General features: G+C 39.8%; 1 protein-coding gene across 1 annotated transcript in view; it reads left to right on the top strand.

Annotated features, from left to right (window-relative positions):
* Positions 1–23,958, top strand: part of DNAH11 (dynein axonemal heavy chain 11) — a 455,361-nt gene that overhangs the window by 280,962 nt on the left and 150,441 nt on the right. The window contains 2 exon segments of the mRNA XM_007946592.1: positions 5,616–5,777; positions 20,721–20,954. Of these exon segments, the coding sequence (XP_007944783.1) occupies positions 5,616–5,777; positions 20,721–20,954 (396 nt within the window).

Below are 23,958 nucleotides of genomic sequence, written 5' to 3'. Positions count from 1 at the left end.
ACTAGGATGCCTCGATACCAAGGTTTTCCTATTTTGTTCATGCAACAGTAGAAGTATCTGTACAGTATTTCTCTTTTTCTCAAGTATACTATTATACTCAGTATAGCTGAGTATTAGTCAGATATACTCTTTAACATTACTCATTTCATCAGTGAAAATTTATGTCTAACATCCATGTGCTAACTTACCATATATGTTGATTAGAAAAAAAAGTTAGATAAGAGCTTCTGGTAGTTGACTCAAGTGTGGGCTTCACTTAGAATTTGGATAATGCTTGTTAAAAACCCCAGGCTGTGTCGTCCCTATTGGTGTTCTTCGAATATTAACCAGCTGCCCCTGAGGTACAAAATAAAATGGGTATTCAGACACATATCATATTGTTGTTGTTGTCGTTGTTATATGCCGTCGAGTCTGCCCCGACTCATAGCAACCCCTCCTTGGGTTTCCAAGGCAGTATCACTATGGAAGTAGGATTGCCCAACCTTCCTTCCGAGGAGTGGCTGGTGGGTTTGAACTGCCAGCCTTCTGGTTAGCAGTCAAGTGCCTTAGGCACTATGCTACCAGAGCTCCTAACAATGTGTATATCATATTAGGCTCAAGTATTAATCAGCCATAGAGAAAAAATAAAGCTCTGATATGTGCTACCATATGGATGACCACTAAAAACATCACAGTAAGTAAAATAAGCCAGTCACAAAACAGTATTATATGATCCCCCTTACAAGAAATATCTAGAAAAGGCAAGTATGTATTTTTGTTGGTTGCCATTGAGTTGATTCTGACTCATGGCAACCCATGTGTGTCAGAGAGAACTGCTCCGTAGGGTTTTCAAGTCTGTGACCTTTTGGAATTGACTCAATAGCAATGGATTTATTTGCTTTTTGTTTTTTGGTTTTAAATAAACCTGGTTCACATACACTGTTTTCTAACACATCCTTGAAACCTGATACCAAACAGAATCCATGGCTGTGTAGTTTCACAGTGATCCTGTAGAATAGAGTAGAAATACCTCAAATGGTTTCCAAGGCTGTAAATCTCCCCTGAAGCACCCTGACACATCTTTCTCCCATGCAGTGGCTGGTGGGTTCAAACCACTGACCTTTAAGTTAGCAGCTGAGCTCTTACGCACTGTACCACCAGGGCTCCTTTTAAAACCAGATGGAATGTGTGGTAATTGAGGTAAGTGTCAAGTTGGTTGGACAGCTGGGTGCAGTTATTCCCCATGATGAGTCTGGAACCAATTCCATGGTAGAATCTGCTGTGAGCAGCTAATTAGTTACCTTTGGGATATGGCCTGCTTCCAGAATATATGGAGAAGCTTTGAGGATGGTCTCTAGCTTTTTGGCATATTTAGATCCTGCATTTGGACAAGTGTTCATCCAGCAGCCAGCCGTGTTGCCTACCAATATTGAGGACTGTGCCATTTTGCCTGCTGACCTTGGGTTCATCAGCCTCAGCAGCCAGCAGCTGCCTGAGTTAGGGAGTTAGGAAATGCTTCTAGCTCCAATGGTTCTGGAATAAGAGGCAGAGCTGAAGCCCAAGGTCATGGGGCCTTCACCCAGCCCCTAGAGCCAACACTCTGAATTTGGACTTCTAGCCTCCTAACGTATAAGAGAATAAATTCCTGTTTGTTACAGCCATCCACTTGTGATATTTCTGTTACAGCACCACTAGAGAACCAATACAGTATCTCAGTAACAAATATGTTGTTGTTGTTGTTATGTACCGTCGAGTTGGCCCTGACTCATAGAGATTCCTCCTTAGGTTTCCGAGGCAATATCACTACAGAAGTAGGATTGCCCAACCTTCCCAAGGAGCGGCTGGTGAGTTTGAACTGCCAGCCTTTTGGTTAGCAGTCAAGTGCCTTAGGCATTATGCTACCAGAGCTCATAGTAATAAGTATAGAAATATATTTAGTGTGGGAGTGATGAAAATACTCTCCAAAGTAAAGGATGCTTTACTTGGTCTGCCTTTGCTACATTTAGAGTGTAAATGAGATTTCTAAAGTCCTCAGGAATGAGAGGTAACTTCTAAGAAAGTAGAGATATTCAAGTACGTGGATAAAAGATGACTGATAGGAGAAACTGAGATATAAGTGAAAATTATGCGTTGTAACTGAGATTTGTTAACTTCACACATGCAATGCTAGGGCAATAATTCATTTTGTAACAAGAATTTTTATTATAATGAATAAATGATCAGTCAGTTCAGGCATTTAAAAAACATTTTAGATCTTAACTTGATTTATTAGAACCCCATGGTATATAAAATATTTACAATATCTTACATTTAAAATATTAGGTATGTATATGAAGTGGAGAGTGCACCCAAGAACATGTATCAGGTTGGCAGAAAGTGGTCCAATAATTTTGTGTATGATCTGAATTCCCAGGTGTATAATGGAGCTGACAAGGGGCAAGGTTGTAGTCACTGCTTGGTCACAGCCAGCTACCCAGAGGGACTGAGTAGTTGAACCTATGGGCTTGGGACCACAGTGACAGAGGACATCAAGCTCAGTTGGCATAACATACTACACAAAACATTGTTCCACTTCCTACTGTGGCAAGTAGCGACTGAGATCTTAAAAGCTTGCAAGCTCCCATCTAGATGCAACGATGGGTCTCTCCTCATCCAGAGCAAAGAAGAATGAAGGAAACCAAAATTCATGGAAACAATTAGTCCTAGCGACTGGTACACCATCCGACCTGCAGCCTATACTACTATGAGACCAGAAGACATATATGGTGCTCGGCTACTGCTTGCAACCACTTGGAAGAGGATCTTTGTAGGAGATCCTGGATAGACAGGGAGAACAATATGGAACAAAACTCAAAATCATTTTGGGGAAAAAAAAAATGGGGAACAGGTTTGCTGGCCTGAGGGAGCCTGGTGGAACCACTGAGACTATGGCCCCTAGATGCCCTTCAGGTCTGGAATTGAATGCACACCTGTGGCTTCCAGCCAAACAATAGACAGGCATATTAGTTGTGCATTTACCTGAGGTCAATACACTCCTTGGAGAGAATAAGCATGAGAGAAAGAAGGGCAGCTCAGGCACAGGGAGACAGCTCAGGGCATAGGAGTGCATGGAGGGGTGGACACAGGGAAGAGGTAACTATCAGGAGGAAGTGGGAGGGGAGATGTTGCATTGTGCTAAATTGTGGTCAATGTCATGAGACAAAGTGTAAGTGAACTGCTGTATGGAAAGTGTATTTGCTGTAAATTTTCACCCAAATCACAATAAAAAAAAAATATTTCTTCTTACATTTATACATTTTAAATGTACTTACATTTGTTAATTTACTTTTATTTATTTGACAGTTATACATATTTCTATATGTATTTATATGTTCTGCAAATACATTCATGAGTATAGTAGAACATACATGGGGCACTGTTATGAAAACTTCTCAGCCACAATCAAACACCTTGTGGGAATGAGTTGCTGGGTCTGGGGGCTCAGGACCATAGTCTTGGGGGACATCAAGGTCATTTGGCATAACATATTCTACAAAAAAAATATTCTGCATCCTATTTTGGTGAGTAGCAACTTAGGTCTTAAAAGCTTGTCAACAGCCATCTAAGGTGTAACTATTGGTCTCTCCTAGACTGCAGCAAATAAAAGTAAAGAAAATCAGACTCAAGGAAACAGTTAGTCCAAAGGACTAATGAAACACATGAACCTCATCCTCCGTGACCCTAATAACTACATGGTGCTGGGCTACAACTGCCAAAGTCCCTGAAAGAGATCACAATAGAAGGTCCTGGATAGAGTGGGGGAAATGTGGGGCAATCTCAAACTAATAACAAAGACCAGGTTATGTCTGTTAGAGATTGGTGGGACCCCCAAGATTGTGACCCTTCAAGTCTGATACTGAACTCACCCTTTTAACTCAACACCAGGGAAGTACACACCCCTTACAACTATCAACCCTACAAGAGATCAAAAAGTCAGCATTTGCCAAAGGATAAAGTGCAGAAGTCACGAAGGGATAGGAAAGAAGGACAAATGGAAGTGGTTAACAGGGAGAAAGTGAAAAGAGTGCTGGTCCATTGTGGAGATTGCAATTAATGTCATGAAACAAAATGTGTCTGAATTGTTTAATTGAAAACAATTTGCTCTGTAAACATTCATTCAAACCACAATAAAAAGTAAATAATAAATAAGCACACTGCTAAAAGGCATGTAATGTGGATTCATATGTGGTAGAGAATTTGATGACATAGATTTTTTTGATTAAAAAAAAAAAACTTCACTGCCGTCAAGTCGGATCCGACTCACAGCAACCCCTCATTGGGTTTCCGAGGCAGTATCACTATGGAAGTATAGATTGCCCAATCTTCTTTCCAAGATTTTTTTTTTAACAGGAATTTAAAATTCAAAAATATTCCTTGAAGAAAGGTTTTCTTAATTACCTGATCTCAAAGTGTTACAGACTTAGCGCTGCTTAGTTTGGTTTTATATCATCACGTCTGAGTCTGTTTGCAGAGAAAGGGAAATAAAGGCTCTTCGTCTCAGACTTTAGCCCAGCTGTCATTTCCCCAACCTGGTGCCTCCTGCCCACACTGACTGGAAGGAAGGTAGAGGAGAGAAAAAGTTCTTCCTGGGCACCTCTTTGGGCTGACATTTTATATACCTCATCTCATCCGACAGCCTTCTGAAGCCCTGAGAAGTTCAGAAAGTGTATTTAATAATGGATTGAAATTAGTCAGATCCAGACCTGCCTGACTCCTAAAGACCTGCGCCCTCTCACTGAGTTTCCGTGATACACTCTCATAGCCAAACTCAGGCTCTACTGACCGACAGAAACTCCTGCAGATTCTAAAGAAAGTTTGGGAAACATATTGAGTCTTTAGATTTAAATCAGAAATGAGACTTACAAAATGTCTCATCATAGGAATTAAACTCAATATTTTATTCCTTTAAAAGTTGGGAAGGAGGACTTGTATTTTACTTTAAATGGAAACTCAACAGTCAATGTAATAAAACATTGGGTTTTTAAAAAGTATCTTATACAGTTTTATGGAGCCTTAGTTACAAATTGGAAAGAAACAAAAAAAAGAAAGTAATTATTGATATTACTGTATCCTGCTAATTTATTTTAATTTTTTTAAAGGAGCTCTGGTAGCATAGTGGCTAAGCACTTGACTGCTAACCAGAAGGCTGGCGGTTCAAACCCACTGGCCACTCCTTGGAAGGAAGATGGGGCAATCTACTTCTGTAGTGATACTGCCTCGGAAACCCAAGGAGGGGTCGCTATGAGTCGGGTCCGACTCGATGGCACATAACAACAACAACAACATTGGGTAATGTTGCTTGTGTAATGGAAAAGAATAAAATTTCCCACTTTTAATGATGATCATCAATGTTTAAAGAGGGACAAATTTAAGAAAAGCACATATCACTGCTTCTATATGTTCTATAGAACAGTCATTTTGGACAGGTTTATACTTTTATTAGCTAGTAGATTAATGTTGATTTCCATTCCATAGTGCTTTAGGATAGTTTAATGCATGGTTGGCTGTGTTCCTTTCTTTCACTGTCTAAGATTGCAGCGTAATTCTTTGCTAACTCATCACCCTCCTGTTTCTGCCCTGCCCTCGTGTCTCCGCAGATTATTTTGTGTTTCTCTCCAGTTGGTCACACGCTGAGAGTTAGAGCTAGGAAGTTCCCAGCCATCGTTAACTGCACGGCTATTGACTGGTTTCATGAGTGGCCACGGGAGGCTCTGGTCTCAGTCAGCAGGAGGTTCATTGAAGAAACCAAGGGAATTGAGGTATGCTGTGTCAGCCTCTGAGACACACACACACATACACACACCCAAAAGTCCTCATTAGATAAGTAATTTCCAAAATACAGCTCTTTGCAGAAAGTTGTCCTTGTTTGTTTAACATAAAAAAATCATCTTTGTTAGTTGATGCATGTTAATAGCAAACTTTTTCTAACCAAACTGAGATGTACTTGTATGTACACATCTGTGCGTGTACACACATAGCACATGAACATATTCTCAGTAGCTGTAGTAACTGACTAGAAAGCCTGGATCATTTCTTCCTTGAATCATAATGGGGCTCGCTGTAGCTTTAAACCTACAATTAAAACCCAAACAAAAAAAAGTAGCCATTCATAGCCATGCATTGCTTGATCTTAACAAAGTAAGGAGATTAATACTGATTATTCTCATTACAGCATTGACAGGTAAAAAAATCAGCTTCCATAAATTCAGCAATCATTTAGTCAGGTAATGGATTTGCTTCCTTGTATACATTGTCATTTGATCAGGATGAAATTCATACCTCCTTTTGCATTTTAAAAGGAGCTCTGGTGGTGTAGTGCCTAAGGCATTTGGACTGCTAATGAGAAGGTTGGTGGTTCAAACCCACCAGCCACCGTGTGAAAGGAAGACTGGGCAATCTACTTCCATAAAGATTTACTGCCTCGGAAACCCAATGAGGGTTGCTATGAGTTGGGATTGACTCAAGGGCAGTGAGTTTGGTTTTTGGTTTGGTATTGCATTTTTAAATAACTGAATGAAACAGAACTTCAAGCATTTTGGTTCTGAGGGGGGAAAAAGAATTAAAATATGAAGCTATTATGTAGACTTCTGGGAAATGTTCTGTTTGTACCTAGCACCTTTCTTGACTAGTAGTATGGAAAAGTTGTGATTATGGAAACCATTTCCTGTGAAGGTTTGACTTCTGATTTAACCAAATGATAGGGGCTAGAATAGGTCAGACATTGAAAGTTGATTCTCAGAACCAAAAACAGAATTGGGGACATGTAAGGAGTGACGCCTGTTCCCAATTGATCATGAACAAGAAAACCCACTATAGCCTCCCTCCCAAAACAATCCTTTAATATTTTTATGAATATGTATATGAATATGACCAGATGATTAGAAATCTGATACTAGTTATAAATTTATTAATCTTTTCTATGCAACTAGCTTTATTATCCATTATATTATTATTATTTCGCATCTATGAAAAAATATATTTATATAGGTAAGCACAGACAGGCATTCAGTTCTGCCTACAAAATTCTGTAGTGGGAAACCTCTTTTCCTTTACTTTTGTCCTAGAATATCTATTAATCTAATTATTTAATCTTGGACTTCCAGGGAAGAACCATGAAGCTTACAACTTCTGCACATATTTGAGAGAGGCTTTAGGACATTCAAAGACTGCCTCTCTCCTCTTCCCCACATTCACCTTTAAAACATTTCTACAAATAGAAGAAAAAATAATCTCTTCTAATTCACTATTTTGCCTTATTCAGAACATTCTTTCTGTGGTCTGCCTCTACACTACACTCACCTGTAATGTTGAATGTGCCTATCTGGGGCCTTTTGGATGAAAATTAATGCATTGCCGTCAAATCGGATCAGATTCCAAGGTGGTTTTACTACAGAAGTAGATTGCCCATCCTTCTTTCTGAGGAGTGGCTGGTGGGTTTGAACTGCCACTCTTCTAGTTAGAAGTCAAATACCTTAAGCATGAGTGATTCTATTATTAAAAAAAAAAAAAAAAAATTACTTTTTCCCACTAGTCAGGAGCAGTGCAGAGCACTTCTTACGTTTAGGGAAATAAATTAACACATTGGTGGAGTGGTGAGCACTTGGAGGATTAATTTCTGTCTGAATCATTGCTCTCACCATTGCCTAAAGGGCCATCTGGAGGAACCCAGTTTAATGGTGGTAAAACAGTGAAGCACTTGGCTGTAACCAAAAAGTTGATGCTTAGAACCCACTCAGCAGCTCCTTGGGAGAAAGACCTGGCAATCTGTTTCTATGAAGGTTACAGTCTAGAAAACCCTATGAGACAGTTCTCCTCTGTCACATGGGATCACCATGAGTCAAAAATGGACCTCAGTGGCACCTCATAACAACACTAGCATTAGGTAATCTGCCAGGAAATATTTTATACCTTAATATCTGAAAAATAAAAAATGTGACAAATAATTGTCACAATTATTAACATAAATTTCTTAAGCAATTGCTAGGTTCATTTTAGGAGCTCTGGTAGCATAGTGCCTAAGGCTGGCAGTTCAAACCCACCAGTCACTCTTCGGAAGCAAGGTTGGGCAACCTGTTTCCACCCAAGGAGGGTCACTATGAGTTGGGTCTGACTTGACAGCACGTAAGAACAACAACAACAGGTTCATTTTATTCCAGAATTAAGTAGTGCATTATCATCTGCTAAGTACAAGAAAGGAGCTCTTCCTAAGTACAAGAAGGTGGCGTAGTACCTAAGGCATTTGACAGCATGCTAGCCAGAAGGGTGGCAGTTCAAACCCACCAGCCACTCCTTGGAAGGAAGGTTGGACAATCTACTTCCACGTGATACCACCTCGGAAACCCAAGGAAGGGGTTGTTATGAGTTGGGACTGACTCAACAGCAGGGAGTTTGGTTTTTGTTTTGTTTTGTTTGAAGTACAAGAAGCTTTCAAAACACCAGTTCATTACAAGGAGAGAAATAGTTAATATATACCTTTTGAATACAGAGTTCTGTTTTGTCAACTTCATTTTATCAGGCCAGTTTGGTAAGGTAAAGAAAAAGATCAGTGCATTGTGTTTCTAATACTACTTTTTTGAGTGAAAGAAAACAAGGGCTACTAGCATTGTTCACATTAGTGCTGGCACAGTACATATTTTTTGTCATTTTTTTTTATCATTCAAAATATACACAGCAGAACATACACCAATTAAACAATTTCTACGTGTACAATTCAGTGACATTGATTACATTCTTAAAATTGTGCAACCATTTGCGCCGGCCTTTTCCAAATTGTCCCAGCACATTAACATAAACTCATGACTATAAGCTTCCTATCTAACCTTTCAAGTTACTGTTGTCAATTTAACCTCATATAGCTAGTTCTTTAAAAGAGTACAGTGCTCAAGGCAGACATTTCTCACTAATTGAGCTAAACTGTTGTCTGGCTCAGAGAAGACTTCAGGGGATAGTTTTGGTTTAATGTATAAAGATGATCTCAGAGTAGTGGTATCAGAGTGGCATAGTACACCTTTTAAAAATCCCTTGTCTTTGCTGCATTAGTGATGGCCCTCTCTCCTTGAAGCAGGTGCCGTCAGTTATTGCTGAAGGAGCTTTGAAATCCCAGGGACCATTGACACCTACTGGAGGAGGCAGGACTTGCATCATTCAAGTCCAGAGGGCTCCTGCCAGGTGCTGAGCTCCATCTGATGGTATTACGATGCCTCCTATAGGATACTGAGTGCCAAATAGGAATTTGAAAAGCCCTTTACTGTTTCTATCGAGCTGAATTATGCCTCAAAACAAATTAGCCAGATGATTTCAGTGCAAGGTGCTTATTTAACTTTCCCACCTTCCAATTTGTTGCTCAGGAGCAATAATTATCATTCAGAGCACAACGTGTCCATGCTCTTCTAAAAATGTGTGACACTTTTCAGTAGAGGTCAAAAACAGCTTTTCAATTTTTTGAATGAGTGTTAATTTGATCACTTTCTTAGTTTTAATTTCTACCATTAAGACTGAAAGTTATCAGCATAATTTAGGCACTTCTTAATTATTGACCTCATTTGCTGAGTATACGGTACTTATGCAAGGTGACCCCCCCTTTGGCCGCAGAGAAAGGATTCATTAAAGGCAAGTAGCTTTGTGTATGTTGGCATATAATTTTCAATCAGTACACATTTAGCACCCAGGGGTGTAGGCTGGCTGCATCTAAGTAAATGTTTGTGCTATTTTTCTATTACCTGATATTGAACTAAATGACAGCTGACAGAATGACCAAAAAACAGTTCTGACTTAAGTATCAACAGGTATTTATGTGAAGACTTTGTGTCGATACCCACCCCTTCTCACAGGAGATTTGGAAATAGAGATGGGAGGATGCAGTGTAAGGAGGGAGAGAAGAAAAAGGGTGTCTGGTGTCTCCGGGATCGGGTTGTATGTGCGAGAAATAATTGGAAGGAGACCTTACTGAGAAGTGCATGGGTTCCCATAAGGAACATTCAAGGAAAAAAAGAAAAACGGAGATTCATAGATGAGCAATGTTTTTTTCCTTCAAGGCAAAATGAGTAAAAGCTGGACCTGAAAGCAGGTCTGATGAAAAGGGAAATTATTGAATGGAAATGAAAAGATCAGCTAGGGGAGGGGAATGGTGAGATTGGCATTGGAAGGCATAGAACAGAGATCCAAACAAGATGAGGAGCCCATTCTTTTCTGGCATGTTGGCCAACTGGCAACTTGAAATTCTCTGTCCTTTTGACGTGATGCTGTTTAAAAATGACTACACAAGGTCAACATCAGCCTTTTTGGTAAAATGCATTTATTCCCCACCCCACAAGCTTTCTAACCTGGAACTTGTTGCAAGGTTTAGTAGCATATTTTACTACCATTTTCCTTTGTGATAATGAGAAATGTCTACTCAAAGAGGAAACTCATTTTACTTTTGAAGTTGTTTCCTCAGTGTCTGTAAGTCCCTTTTAAAATGCTGTATCGAGAATAATAGTACCAGTTGCTTTCAAGTTGATTGCAACTCATGGCAACCTGGCGTGTGTCAGAGTGGAACCGTGTTCTGGAAGATTTTCAATGGCTCATTTTTCAGAAACAGATCACCAGGCCTTTCTTTCTACATGCCTCTGGGTGGACTTGAACCTGCAAGCTTCAGGTTAGCTGTTTGAGCATGTTAACTGTTTGCAACACCCAGAAACTTTCATACCAAAACTGCAGGATAGTACACCAACATTGTGTTAGTGATAGCTTCATTAGCAGAGCTTCTATTGTATTTATGATTTAAAACACAATTCTTTATTTGGTATATAAATTAGAATTATTCAGTATGAATCAAAGAGAAGAAAGAGCACAGGAAAATATCTTCTTTGGGGGGAAAATATCTTCTAAGGAGTATTGAAGTTACTTTAAAAGGTCAAGATAAAAAAGAAACCAAACTCACTGCCATCCAGTCATTTCCAATTCATAATGGCCCCCTTTGTGTTTCCAAGGCAGTGAATCTTTATTGAAGTAGATTGCCTCATCTTCCTTCTGCTGAGCAGCTGGTGGGATTGAAACACCAACCTCCTGGTTAGCATTCAGATGCCTATTCTGCCTAAATCTCAAACTGGCTTAAGCCTGTATTCAAATAGTTGATGAAGAACCCATGTAGTTGTTAATATCTTCATCATTCTTCAGCTCTCTTCCTCCTTTACACACACACACACACACAGAGAGAGAGAGAGAGAAAGAGAGAGAAACTTACTGTCCTTCATACATTTCTTGCTCTGTGCATCTTAATCAAATTTAGAATGGAATTACAAAAAGCAGTAAAAGGCTGCTTTTCAGGGTCTGTGTACCATTGTTAGTCTTAGGAATCATTTGGCAACAACGTATCTGAGAAGGGTCTAATCTCTAAAATATATAAGAAACTTCAACATTGCAATAATAAGAAAATAGTCCAATCAAAAAAAAATGGCAAAGGACATAAACAGACACTTTACCAAAGAGGAGAGTCAGGCAGCTAACAAACACATGAAGAGATGTTTACAATCATTAGCCATTATAGAGATACAAATCAAAACAGCAGTGAGGTATCATCTCACCCCAGCAGAAACAGAAAGCAATAAATCTGGTGAGGGTGTGAAGAGATTGGAACTCTTATGCACTGCTGGTGTGATTGTAAAATAGTACAACTGCTATGGAAAACAGTATAGCTCTTCATCAAAAAGCTAGAAATAGAAATATCAAATGATCCAGCAATCCCACTATTAGTGTATATCCCAAAGGAAAAAAAAGAGCAATGACACAAATAGACATATGCACACCTGTGTTTGTTGCAGCACACTTCACAAAGCAAAAAGATGGAAATAATCCATGTTCATCGATTGATTGGATACATAAATTGTCATACTTACAATGAAATATTATGCAGTGGTAAAAAAAATAATGACGAGTCTGTGAAACATAACATGGATGAATCTGGAGGATATGATCCTGAGTGAAACAAGTCAATCATAAAAGGACAAATACTATATGATACCACTTTTATTTAAAAAAAAAAAAAAAAAGGTTTACACACAGAAAGCAACTTTTTTTGATGTTTACCTGGGTGGGAGGAAAAATCACTTAATAGTAGACTTGTTGGCAAGTAGCATCTGGAGTCTTAAAAGCTTGTGTACTGCCATCTAAGATACAACTGTTGGACTCTTCCCATCAGGAACAAAGGAAACTAAAGACTCCAGGAAGAAATTAGTTCACCGAACTAATGTCCCACACAAACCACAGCCACCTCTAGCCTGAGATGAGAACAACTAGATGGTGCCCAGCCACCACTACTGACTCCTCTGACCAGGGACATAATAGAAAGTTCCAGAAAGAATGGAGAATGTAGAACACAACTCAAATTCATAAAAAAGACCAAACTTAACTGAATGATAGAGATTGGAGGAACTCCCAAGACTACTGCCCTACGACATCTTTTTAAGAACTAAAGCCACTCCCAGAGGAATCCTTTCAGCCAAATAGTAGATTGGCCTAGGCGGTAACACCCAGGAGGAATGTGCCACTTAGAACAATCAATTATATGAGAACAAATGGACACCATTTGCCCAAAGCAAAGATGAGAAGGCAAAGACGGGCAAGGAAATTGGAAGGATGGAAACAGGAAAGGCAGGATGGAAATGTGGACAGTGCTGACACATTGTGTGGACAGCAATCAATGTCATGGAATAATATGTGTATGAATTATTGAATGGGAAACTAGCTGTGAAAACTTTCACCTAAAGCACAATAAAACGTTAAAAAAAAAAAATAGGAATCACCCCTACTTCAAGAAAAGGGTCTAATTTTTATAGCTGTCCATTGACCTGAACATACCATTAAGCCAATAGGTTAATTTAATCAAATGGAAAAATCACTACACTCCAGTTGTAGATTTGTGGTTTTCTGCCTCAGCAGAACCAGCTACCACCATTTCCTGCTTTGTTGGCTTGCTCTTAATGGAGTAGCTGGATTCCATTTTACCTCCTCGTGCTTTCAATCCTCAATTGTCCTTTTATTTTAATGTTCTGTCAGAGAATCATTGATGACTAGAAACTCTTGTTTAAGATCATATCTTCTGCCAGTACAGGACTTGATCTTGAAAATTAAGGACCCAAACTCAAAGGCATAAGCAACTAACAAGAAAATGCTTTCCCCAAACAAAGAAACAAAAATAAAATCAGCATGTGATGTAGAAGTCTGCCTTCAGTGCTGCATTAATGCTTGTTTCCATCCTGAAATAGTAATAGTTTTACTAGGACTATTGTTGCTACTGCTACCACCCCCAAGAGCTGAACTAACACCCTCAGAATTTGCGTTGATTACCTCCTCTAATCCTCACTGGTTTCCTTGTTACACAGGTGAAGGGTTGGAAGACTAAGCACACGGTCATTTGGCAAGTCATGGGCTCATCTACAGTGTGACCTGGAGCCCATACTCTGAAATCCTTCCTCTACTATTGCACAATATTTGACTATTTTGAAGAGGGGAGATAAAAAGAAAAGGAAGAAGAAAAAATGAGCAAAAAAAGTAACAAAACTCTAACCATTGATTTTCTGGTAGGGAAGACATACAGGGAATAAAGTAATTTGTCCCATTTTATAGAACTAGAACTCTAACCCAGATCCTAGGATTCAAACCCTGTGTCCCAGGCTACCACCTGAATCGTTTCCTACAAGGGAATTATAGCACTCCAAGAACCTTAGGAAAGATGCTAAAATGCAATATTGCTCATTTTATGCATGATTGTTGTTATTTGCCATCGAGTCAGCCCCAACTCCTAGCGACCCCTCCTTGGGTTTCCGATGCAGTTATCACTACGGAAGTAGGATTGCCCAACCTTCCTTCCGAGGAGTGATTGGTGGGTTTGAACCACCAGCCTCCTGGTTAGCAGTCAAGTGCCTTAGGCACTATGCTACCAGAGCTCCCTATTGTGCATGATTACATCTTCCTTATTTAATAAACCAAACTTACAAACCACGCCATCACTCATCTGTCAGTTTGTCATACTATGGTGGCTTGTGTGTTGCTGTGAGATGGAGGCTATGCCACCAGTATTTCAAATACCAGCAGGGTCACCCATGATGGACAGATTTCAGTGGAGCTTCCAGACTAAGACAGACTCAGAAGAAGCAAGGAGCCATCCACTTTTCAGAGAACTGGCAATGAAATAGCAATGAAATACTGTCTGATATATTACTGGAAAACTTGATGAATAGCTCTGAAACAATATTCAATATAGTGCCAGCAGATAAGCCCCTCAGGTCTGAAGGCACTCAAAATAGGACTAGGGAAGAGCTGCCTCCTCAGGGTACAGCTGACTTTAATGATAGGGATGGAGTAAAGCTTTCAGGACCTCCATTTGCTGATGTGGTGCATCTCAAGATGAGAAGAAACTGCTGCAAACATCTATTAATAATCAGAACATGAAATGTACGAAGTATGGATCTACGCAAATTGGAAGTTGTCAGAAATGAAATGGAACACATAAAGATTAATGTCCTAAGCATTAGTGAGCTGAAATGGACTGATTTGGGCATTTTGAATAAGACAACCGTATGATCTACTATCCCAGGAATGACAAATTGAAGAGGCATGGCATGCCAATCATCTTCACAAAGAATGCTGCAAGATCTATCCTGAACTACAATGCTGTCAGTGATAGGATAATATTCATATGCCTACAAGAAAGATCAGTTAATATTACTATTATTCAAATTTATGCACCATCCACCAAAGATGAGGATATTGAAGATTTTTACAAACTTCTGCAGTCTGAATGTGACCAAACATGTAATCAAGATGTGTTAATTATCACTGGTGATCAGAATGCAAAATTTGGAAACCAAGAAGAATCACCAGTCATTAGAAAATATGGCCTTGGTGACAGAAATAATACTGGAGATCACAAGATAGAATTCTGCAAGACCAATGACTTATTCATTGCAAATACCTTTTTTCAACAACACAAATGAAGGCTATACACATGGACTTCACCAGACAGAGTACAGAATCAGATCAACTATATCTGTACAAAGGGGCAATGGAGAAGCTCAGTATCTTCAGTCAAAACAAGGCCAGGAGCTGACTGTGGAACAGACCATCAACTGCTCATATGCAAGTTCAAGTTGAAGCTACAGACAATTAAAACAAGTCCACGAGAGCCAAAATATGACCTTGATTATCTGTCTCTTGAGTTTAGAGACCATCTAAAGAATAGATTTGATGCATTGAACACCAATGACCAAAACACAGAGGAATTGTGGAATGACATCAAGAACATCTTTCATGAAGAAAGCAAAAGGTCATTAAAAAGACAGGAAAGGAAGAAAAGACCAAAATAGATGTCAGAAGAGACCCTGAAACTTGCCCTTGAATGGAGAGTAACTAAAGCAAATGGAAAAAATGACAAGATAAAAGAACTGAAGATATCAAAGAGCAGCTCAAGAAGACAAAGTCAGTTATTACAATGAAATGTACAAACACTTGGAGGTAGAAAACCAAAGTGGAAGAATACACTTGGCATTTCTCAAGCTGAAAGAACTGAAAAAGAAATTTAAGCCTCGAGTTGCAGTATTGAAAGGCTCTATGGGCAAAATATTGAATGATGCAGCAAACATCAAAAGAAGATGGAAAGAATACACAGAGTCACTGTACCAAAAAGAATTGATGTTCATCCATTTCACAAGGTGGCATATGATCAAGAACCAGTGGTACTGAAGGAAGAAATTGAAGCTGCACTGAAGGAATTGGCAAAGAATGAGGCTCCAGGAATTGATGGAATACCCATTGGGATGTTTCAACAAACAGATGCTGTGGAGGAACTCACTCAGCTATGCCAAGAGATTTGGAAGACAACTACCTGGCCAACTGACAGGAAAAAAATCCATATTTGTACTCATTCCAAAGAAAGGTGATCCCCCAGAATGTGGAAATTATCAAACAATATCATTAATATCACACACAAATAAAATCTTGCTGAAGATAATTCAAAACAGTTGTAGTAGTGTATTGACAGAGAACTTCAGAAAAGCAAACTGGATTCAGAAGAGGATGTGGAACAAGGGATTTCATTGCTGATGTCAGATGGATCTCGGCTGAAAGCAAAGAATACCAGAAAGATGTTCACTTGTGTTTTATTGACTATGCAGATGCATTTGATTATGTGGATAAATTATGGATAACATTGAGAAGAATGGGAATTCAGAACACTTGATTGTGCTCATCAGGAGCCTGTACAGAGACCAGGAAGCTGTTGCTCAAACACAAGGGGATACTGTATGGTTTAAAATCAGGAAAGGAGTGCATAAGGGTTGAATTATTTCACCGTACTTATTCAATCTATATGCTAAGCAAATAATCTGAGAAGCTGGACTATAAGAAGAAGAACCTGGCATCAGTGTGATACGCTGATGACACAACTTTCCTTGCTGAAAGTGGGGATGACATGAAGCATTTACTGATGAAGATTGAAGACTTCAGTCTAAATATGGATTATACCTCACCATAAAACAAAAATCCTCACAAATGGACCAATTAACAGCATCACAATAAATGGAGAAAAGATTGAAGTTGTCAAAGATTTCATAATACTTGTTTCCACAATTAACACCAATGGAAGTAGCAGTCAAGACATCAGATGATGTATTGCACAGAACAAAATCTGCAAAAGATCTCTAAAATGCTGAAGATCAAAGATGTCTCCTTGAAGACTAAGGTGCGTCTACCCCAAGCCATAGTATTTTCAGTAGCTTATACGCATGTGAGAGCTGGACAATGAACAAGGAAGACCAAAGACGAGTTGATGTTTTTGAGTTGTGGTGTTGACAAAGGGTACTGAAAATATTATGGACTGCCAGAAAAATGAACAAATCTGTCCTGGAAGAAGTGCAGCTGGAATACTCCTTGGAAGCGAGAATGGCCAGACTTCGTCTCACCTACTTTGGTCATGTTGTCAGAAGGGACCATTCCCTGGAGAAGGATATCATACTTGGTAAAGTGGAGGGTCAGCGAAGAAGGGGAAGGCCCTCTATAAGATGGATTGACATAGTGGCTACTACAATGGGTTCAGGTATAGCAAGGATTGTGAGGCTAGCACAGGACCAGCCAGTGTTTTGTTCTGTTGTAGGTAGGGTTGCTGTGAGTCAGAGATGACTCGACAGTACCTAACAACAACGACAACAAACCACAAGTATTAATATATGTAATACTTTTACCAGCTCCAGAAGGAGCTAAAAGTACATAATAGGAGTAGTACAAATGGTTAATGCACTCAGCTGCTAACGGGAAGGACAGAGGTTCAAGTCAACCCAGAGATGTCTCAGAAGAAAGACAGTCTACTTCCAAAAAATCACCACTGTGGAGTTTACTCTGACATAGTCGGGGTTGCCATGAGTCAGTAACAACTGTGTTTTTGTTTTAGCTCAATAATTGGAAATGATTAAAATTAAGCATTTGTTGTTGTTTGTTGTTATGTGCTGTCGAGTCAGACCTGACTCATAGCGACCCCTCCTTGGGTTTCCGAGGCAGTATCACTACGGAAGTAGATTGCCCCATCTTCCTTCCGAGGAGTGGCTGGTGGGTTTGAACCGCCAGCTGTCTGGTTAGCAATTAAGTGCCTTAGCCATAGGAATAACCTATAAGAAAAATTTCAAGATATATTGTAGGTATACGGGATTATATGTGGCAAAAATCATCCCAAAATAAATAAACTTTAAAAAATAGTTTTCTTTCCTCTGCTCTTCTATCCTTTGGCCCTGCCCTCTTTCCTCCCCATAATACAATCTTCTTGAAAGTTTGAATTTAAAATTACAGATGACTAGAGCTCTGGTAGGAGCTCTGGTAGCGTAGTGCCTAAGACATTTGACTGCTAACCAGAAGACTGGCAGTTCAAACCCACCACTCCTCAGAAGGAAGGTTGAGCAATCTACTTCCGTAGTGATACTGCCTTGGAAACCCAAGGAAGGGTCGCTATGAGTCGGGTCCTACTCGATGGCACATAACAGCAACATAGCTCTGGTAGCGTAGTACCTAAGGCACTTAACTGCTAACTAGAAGGCTGGTCGTTCAAACTCACCAGCCACTCCTCGGAAGAAAGGTTTGGCAATCTACTTCCATAGTGATAACACCTCGGAAACCCAAGGAGGGGTTGCTATGAGTCAGATCCGACTCGATGGCACATAACAACAACAAAACAAAACAGTCATTGATGGCCTTGGTATTATATAAAATCCTGAATAATACTTAAAATATTTGATTTACTACTGGCCTCCTGGTATTGGGTTTTCATACAACCCTCTGACACCTGGCATCTTCAACAAGGCAGACTCACTGGGCATTTGCTTTCAGACACAGGTGGCCCAGGGTACTTGGTGTGATAGTGACTGCCCCCACCCGAGACCTGTCACAGCAAGTAGCAGGAATTTGTTTATATTTTTGTGTTTACAGTGAGCTGATCAAGAGAGTAGAAATTAAACACTTTTTCTTAATGTGAGAATAAAGCCGTTCCATCTTTGCATTTGTTTATGCATTGGTTGTAGCACTGTTTTCCAAAGCATCTTAGTGGGGGAACCTTGGATTTATCACCATCTGATACTGGCAATTTGCTTATTTTTCTTTTTGTCTTCATCATGATTGGCTCCTAAATGACTACAAAATGGCATCAACTGGTTTTCATTAAGGGGCCAAATCTAGCAAGAATGATTCTCTTCACTCACGACTCTAAAAGGACTCCTAGTGGAAAATACAGCATTGCTTTGCCATCACTGCTACAGCCCAGCAGCCAGCTCCTCATCTCCCCACTCCCACCCGAAAGAAAACTGGAGATAAATGAATGGCAGAATAAATAATTCATGCTAATGAAATTACTGCAATTAGTAGTTCTACAATGACCCTTTTAAAAGCCACAGCTGTTAATGTCAGGAAGTGCTGTCACTACTGACCTTATCATAAGAGAAAGTGACAAATTGAGAATGCAGGGAAGACCAGTCATCAAAGAGGTCTGTTCTGGAACGATTAGAGTTTTCTGAAAAACAGTGTGAATTACAACCAGCTGCTCCCTGGCTCCGCGAGTCTCCCATGCTGTGCCATTTTGTTAAGCCCGATAACAATAGTTATTTTGCCCCATTGAGACAAGTTGTCTCGGGCCACTTCCAGCTCTACCGGAAACCACTTCTTCCATCCCCGATTTACAAATGAAACTGTTGTTAAAGAGCTTTTCAGGGCAGCCGAGAAGCCGCCTCATAAGGATCATGATTGGGTAGAGGCCAGATTTTTTGTTGTTTTTTTTTTTTTTTTTTTTTTCTTTAAGAAGATTGCACTTGGCCTAGAAAAGCACCTATCTATATTGTAGAAAGAGATGTGTGTGCACTTTTAGTGCAAGTTAAGATAGGACAGGAGTGAATTTCTGCTCATGTGTGTTTACATTGAAATCAGGCTCTTTTAAAAATAAAATCTCTAAAAGGAGAAAACTTACGTGGAGTTTTATCACCTCCTTACACGTTTTATTTTTTGCACCCACTGTTTGGTAGTACATACGTCTCTTGGATCTGTTAGAAACAAAGAACATTCAGGATTCATATCGTTCTGTATTTAACTTTTGCTTTAAAATATTTCAAAAAAAATATTTCAGTTACTATTAAGATGAATTTTTAATAAATAATTCCATACATACATATTTTAAACCCACTTGGGAATTTTTCATGAGGTCAGAAAGCTAGGTTTTAAAAACTGCTGCTCACGGGCAGTTGTTTTTCACCAACAAGAATTGGCCTGTCTCTCCTCCCACCTCTGGTTGTGATATTAATGGTGCAGGTTTGAAACGTTTAACTGCATCACTAGCCACTTGTGAGCAATTTTCCCAAAGATGTCTGTGCATTATTGACAACACTTTGGTAAATTATGTGTGACTTTCCTAAGAGCTAGTGTAGCTCATTTAATTCATATTAATTGATTTTTAGGCTTCCCTTGATTAATTGAACCTGGTCCATCTTGTACAGAATGCAATAAATAATCATTAAAATGAGGGAGATGTGACTCCACAAATTAAAAAGTTAACAACTTCAGAAGTCATAGAGGACAAAATGGAAAGAATGTATGGTGGGGAGTTCTCCAGTAATCATCGAAGGATGATTTTTTTTTTTTTTTTTTTTTGTAATAAGAATAGAAACTGTCATGATACTTTTCTCCTAAAAGCAGTGAGTTTTTTTTACCCTTCTCATCCAGATTATTTTTCCATGAATCTCCATAAAACTGTGTTTTTAGGTTGCCTCTTTTTTTTCCAGTGACACTGCAGGCTTTTGGATCTCTTCAGCTAAAATTTCACTTGGAAGCAATACCAAAAAATACTTCTCGGGATATTGTGCTTTAATTTCTCTATTTTTTTTCTTCAGACTTGATAGATAAAAATCAGATCGTGAATCCTCATGCTTGTGTTATATGTTGGCTTTGGTATGTGGAGGTTGTAAAAATCTTTTGTCTCTTTGGCAAGAAGAGGATTAGTGATGCTTTATTGTAATCTTTCTGATTTTGTGAATATCTCCTGAAGACTAAATAACTTTCCCTAGACCTCACTTTGATTTGTTCTGACATTTAAGGGAAAACACACACACAAATTTTGGTGATTTGCTTTTACTTTTTTTAAAATTGTGTTTTCTTTTAACCTGAAAGCATTCCTTATGAATTGTAATGCTTTATATTTCCAGCTGCTGGACAAAGATTCCATTAGCCTTTTTATGGCACATGTTCATGCCAGTGTAAACGAAATGAGTACTAGGTATTACCAGAATGAGAGAAGATACAACTATACCACCCCAAAGAGTTTTCTAGAACAAATATCCCTGTTTAAGAACTTGTTGAAGAAGAAACAAAAAGAGGTCTCCCAGAAGAAAGAACACTTGGTGAATGGCATCCAGAAGCTAAAAACCACAGCCTCTCAGGTATGTCCAAGATATGTTACTACTGATGAAATCTATGCTCTTTAAATAGCAAAATATATTGATGCAGCATGTCAACCTGTTTATACAAGATGCCTAGAGGCATTGGTGCCTCATCGGTAGAATTCTCATCCTGCATGCAGGAGACCTGGGACCCACTGCCGACCAGCATGCCTTGTGTGTAGCTGTCATCCATCAGTGGAGGTTTGCATGCTGCTATAAAATGGAACAGGTTTTAGTGGAGCTTTCAGCCTAAGACAGACTAGAAAGACCTGATCAAAATGAACCAGTGAAAACCCTATGGATCTTGACAGTCTTGTCTATAACCGACCATGGGATTGGTGCAGGATTGGGCAGCGTTTCATTCAGGTGTGCATGGAGTCACTGTGAGTCGGAGACAACTCAGTGGCAGGTAGAGTAACAACTCATAAGATGCATAGAAAGACCCAGCGATCTGCTTTCATAATGATTTACAACCTATAAAACTCTATAGGGCAGTTCTACTCTGTTCTAACAGGTCACTATGAGTTGAAATTGACTTGACAGCTCCTAACAACAAGTGGGAAAATGTGCAGTTAATGACACAAAAAACACACAGCTACTGCTTCCCAAGCCTGGAAAGAGGTTGACCGATCACTCTGTCCTGATTTGGGAGAGGGTTCTCTCCTTGGGCTGACTCAGTGCTGGGTAGTGTGAGGAAGATGTTGAAAGGGGCAGACATAGCTGGTTCCTCTCTCTTGTCTCTGACTTAGGTGCTCTGGGCTTGTTGGCAGGAATTCTGTCACCTGCAGATGGATCCCTAGTTCTTGACCAATGACCATGGTGAGGGTTTCTGTGGTTAGGTCCCAGAGTATAACAGTTTTCCCTGACCATGGTGTCTGATCTGCTTCTTTTAGCCACTGGCTCTCTTAGAAGAAAGTGAACAGTGTTGCTTTCTGCCTCAGCTGTAAAACCCCTGCTGCCTTTAAGGACAGTGTCTCTAACCTGCAGAGTAAATTAAAGAATTAGCATAGGGTACTGCCTGTTATGTAGGTCTGTACACATATGATCTAATTTCATTGTTAAAAACCAGACAACTTTATGAAGTGGATGTTATGACTATAATTTATATAAGAGATTTAAAGAATTTAAGGCCACAGCTAGTGAAGTTGGGGCTTGAACCCAGACGTGTATTACTCTGTCTACCATGTTAGTTTGGGTGGTACAGATGGTTAACATACATGGCTGCTAACCAAAAGGTTGGAGGTTCGCATCTACGCAGAGGTGCTTTAGAAGAAAACCCTGTTGGTGTACTTTCAAAAGGTCAGCTATTGAAAACGCTATGCCTATAAAGTGAATAATAACATCAAGGAGGTATGCACCCCTTAGAACAATCAAACATATGAGATCAAAAGGGCAACATTTGTCCAGGGATAAATCTCAGAAGGCAGAAAGGCATAGGAAAGAAGGACAAAGGGAAATGGTAACACACACACAGGAAGTGGGAAGAGTCCTATTACATTGTGGAGATTGCAATCAGTGTCACAAAGCAAAATGTGTATGAATGGTTGAATGGAAAACCATTTTGCTCTCTAACCTTTTATCCAAATCACAATAAAAGTTATTTAAATATAAATATCTATATCTATATTATATATATATGTATGTATGTATGTATGGGGAGCTCTGGTAGCGTAGTGCCTAAGGCATTTGACTGCTAACCAGAGGCTGGAAGTTCAAACCCACGAGCCACTCCTTGGAAGGAAAGTTGTGCAAACTACTTCCATAGTGATACCACCTTGGAAACCCGACGAGGGGTCGCTAGGAGTCATGTCCTACCCCATGGCACATAACAACAACAACAACATATTATGTATGTGTGTGTGTATGTGTGCATGTATATATACGTGTGTGTGTGTGTGCGCATGTATAAATGTATATATAAGGAGCTCTGGTAGCATAGTACCTAAGACACTTGACTGCTAACCAGAAGGCTGGCAATTCAAACCCACCAGCCACTCCTTGGAAAGAAGATGGGGCAATCTACTTCCGTAGTGATACTGCCTCGGAAACCCAAGGAGGAGTCACTATGAGTTGCGTCCGACTCCACGGCACATAACAACAACAACAACGTATATATATGGAACACAGTTCTGCTCTGACACAGATGGAGTTACCATGAGTTGGAATCCACTAGATGGCAACTGATTATTGTTCACATGTCCATGGTAGCATGCTGCCCTACCCCCACCCCGGTGACTGGTAGATAAGAAGGAAAGAATATAGGGACTTTGGGAATTTACCCAGTCCTTCTCTGAGCCAGCCAAGCCCTGGAAGTAGAGTGAAAATTCTCACCAGTATTCCCTGCAAGGCTTTGCAAAAGACTGGACAAGTTTTTTCCCTATGGGGACTGAGTGGCCCACTTGTGCCTAAGCTATGAATAAACCAAGACCTAGCTGAATGAAGGTTGGGCAACCTGCTTCCGTGGTGATACTGCCTCAGAAACCCAAGGAGGGGTCACTATGAGTCAGATCCGACTTGACAGCAATGCATTTGGTTTTTTGGTTTTTAGTTGTAAGAGCATACATTGGTACATTTTCACCTTTTCTGATCATGTCCCCCTTGCTTTCCGTAGGCTGAAACACTACTTGCATCTTTCTCCCTTAGTTTCAGGAATGGTGGTTTGATGATCCACAGTGTTCTGTGCTGACCAGTGAGTAGGTGAACCATGATAGGGAAAGAGAAACCAGGGGGAGGAGGTTCCCAGGAGAGTTGGGATTGCGCAATAATAAGAGGAAGAGCTGGGAAGACCGCAAAGAGCGTATCTGTATTGGTGCGGTTTTTTCCTACCCTTTCAATAGATGCTTCCTTTATTCTTTTCTAAATGCATCTTATCTTATTCTTTCTTCTGTTCGCCCTGCTTCTCTTCCATTGTCTCCTATTCCATATCAGTAAATCAAGGCCCTTGTCCCTAGTAAAGATTTTTCCAGGAGTACTGTTGAGCTAAAAGTAGGTAAGTTCCCCCCAC

This window comes from Orycteropus afer, unplaced genomic scaffold, assembly GCF_000298275.1.
Source record: "Orycteropus afer afer isolate SDZICR_OR568_19922 unplaced genomic scaffold, OryAfe1.0 scaffold00008, whole genome shotgun sequence".
NCBI lineage: Eukaryota > Metazoa > Chordata > Mammalia > Tubulidentata > Orycteropodidae > Orycteropus > Orycteropus afer.
Note: the sequence above shows the minus strand (reverse complement) of the source record. Positions and strands in the feature narration are given on the sequence as shown.